Source organism: Centruroides sculpturatus, unplaced genomic scaffold (assembly GCF_000671375.1).
Source record: "Centruroides sculpturatus isolate CEXI.00-Female unplaced genomic scaffold, Cexi_2.0 scaffold1408, whole genome shotgun sequence".
NCBI lineage: Eukaryota > Metazoa > Arthropoda > Arachnida > Scorpiones > Buthidae > Centruroides > Centruroides sculpturatus.
In genome coordinates, this window is record NW_019386477.1 from 146279 (window position 1) to 147589 (window position 1311).

Genomic DNA, 1311 nt, shown 5'->3' on the forward strand with positions numbered 1-1311 from the left:
TTATTTATACAGTAAATTAAAAAATTCGAATTAAAAGTTAACGAGTATTTAACTGGTGTTTTATCGATAGATAATAATTTTATGAACAATATAGAGGGCGTGAAAATGATTCGGTTTAAATAATTGGAATTATAGGTGGCGTTTTGTTCGAGAGAAAAGACTCGGAGGAAGAGGTTGTGCTAAGAAGTAAGGGATGCCCTCATAAGTCATAGAGAATGGATAATTTAATGAGAGTGTTTATGGGGATTGTAACGGGAGCTAAAGACTCTATATGGGGTATATTATCGATTCGAGACATGAATAAAGAGAAAGAAACAAAGCCCGTTAACCAATTAGTAACAACAACATTGTCAAGGAGGAGAAAACAAGAATCGAATCGAATCCCTGAAATCAAAAGTGAAGAGACAAAAATTTCTATAAGAATATTCCAGTGTTGTTTGCTCAATGGTGGGATATTTTGGGCAAGTATCGCAATTTTCTCTTACTTAGTATTACCTGGTCTTCATAAACTTATGAATTTTGTGTTTAGTCACAGCCCCAGTATGGCTGCTTTTGTGTGGAGTTGGTTGAGACCAATTCTGTCTTGTGTGTTTGATGCACTTTGGGTGCTACCTCTATTCCTGCTGAGTCGCATCATCAATAGCCTGTGGTTCCAAGACATTGCCAACACTGCTTACAGGCACATTCGCGGCCGCCCCCAGTACGTGGGAGGATTTAGCAAGACGTGGGCTGACAATCTGTTCAGTTTCTTGATTCAGGTTTTATTTCTGATGCAGAGCTATCTGGTGAGACTATTACCGGTATACATTCTGGGCCAGGTAGCCGGAATAGTGCATCTGTGTATGTTGTATTCATTTTATGCCTTCGAGTATAAGTGGATCAACATGGGATGGGAACTGCATAGGAGGTTGGCATTTATTGAGATGAATTGGCCTTACTTTATAGGTTTTGGCCTGCCACTCGCCGTCCTGACGTCGTTGTCCTCCTCTTTCATTACCAGCGGGATCATCTTTGCCATATTTTTCCCGCTCTTTATCATTAGCGGAAATGAAGCCGTTCCCATGACTGGAACGTGTGAATATAGACTTAGGTTGTTTTCTCCCGTCGTCTATCTATCGAATGCCTTTTTCCACCGTACTATTAATTTGGACAGACAAAAACTTGCAGCGAGAAAATTACACAGCTAGTATGAGAACTGTTGATTGATGACAGCGGAATCCAAATGGTAAACAGAAGAATATTTTGAAGCTTTTATGAATGTTTGTTGATATAACGTGTGTTTACTAAATGATGGAACCAATTTATCGACTG

General features: G+C 39.4%; 1 protein-coding gene across 1 annotated transcript; it reads left to right on the plus strand.

The window, feature by feature from the left end:
- Positions 1–1311, plus strand: LOC111615107 (etoposide-induced protein 2.4 homolog). Its single transcript, XM_023356504.1, has one exon. It carries the CDS (start codon positions 216–218, stop codon positions 1185–1187), a length of 972 nt encoding a protein of 323 aa, XP_023212272.1. The 5' UTR covers positions 1–215; the 3' UTR covers positions 1188–1311.

What these genes read in the sequence shown, in the direction of transcription:
- LOC111615107 (XM_023356504.1), top strand. Translation starts at nt 216, where the DNA reads ATGGATAATTTAATGAGAGTGTTTATGGGGATTGTAACGGGAGCTAAA.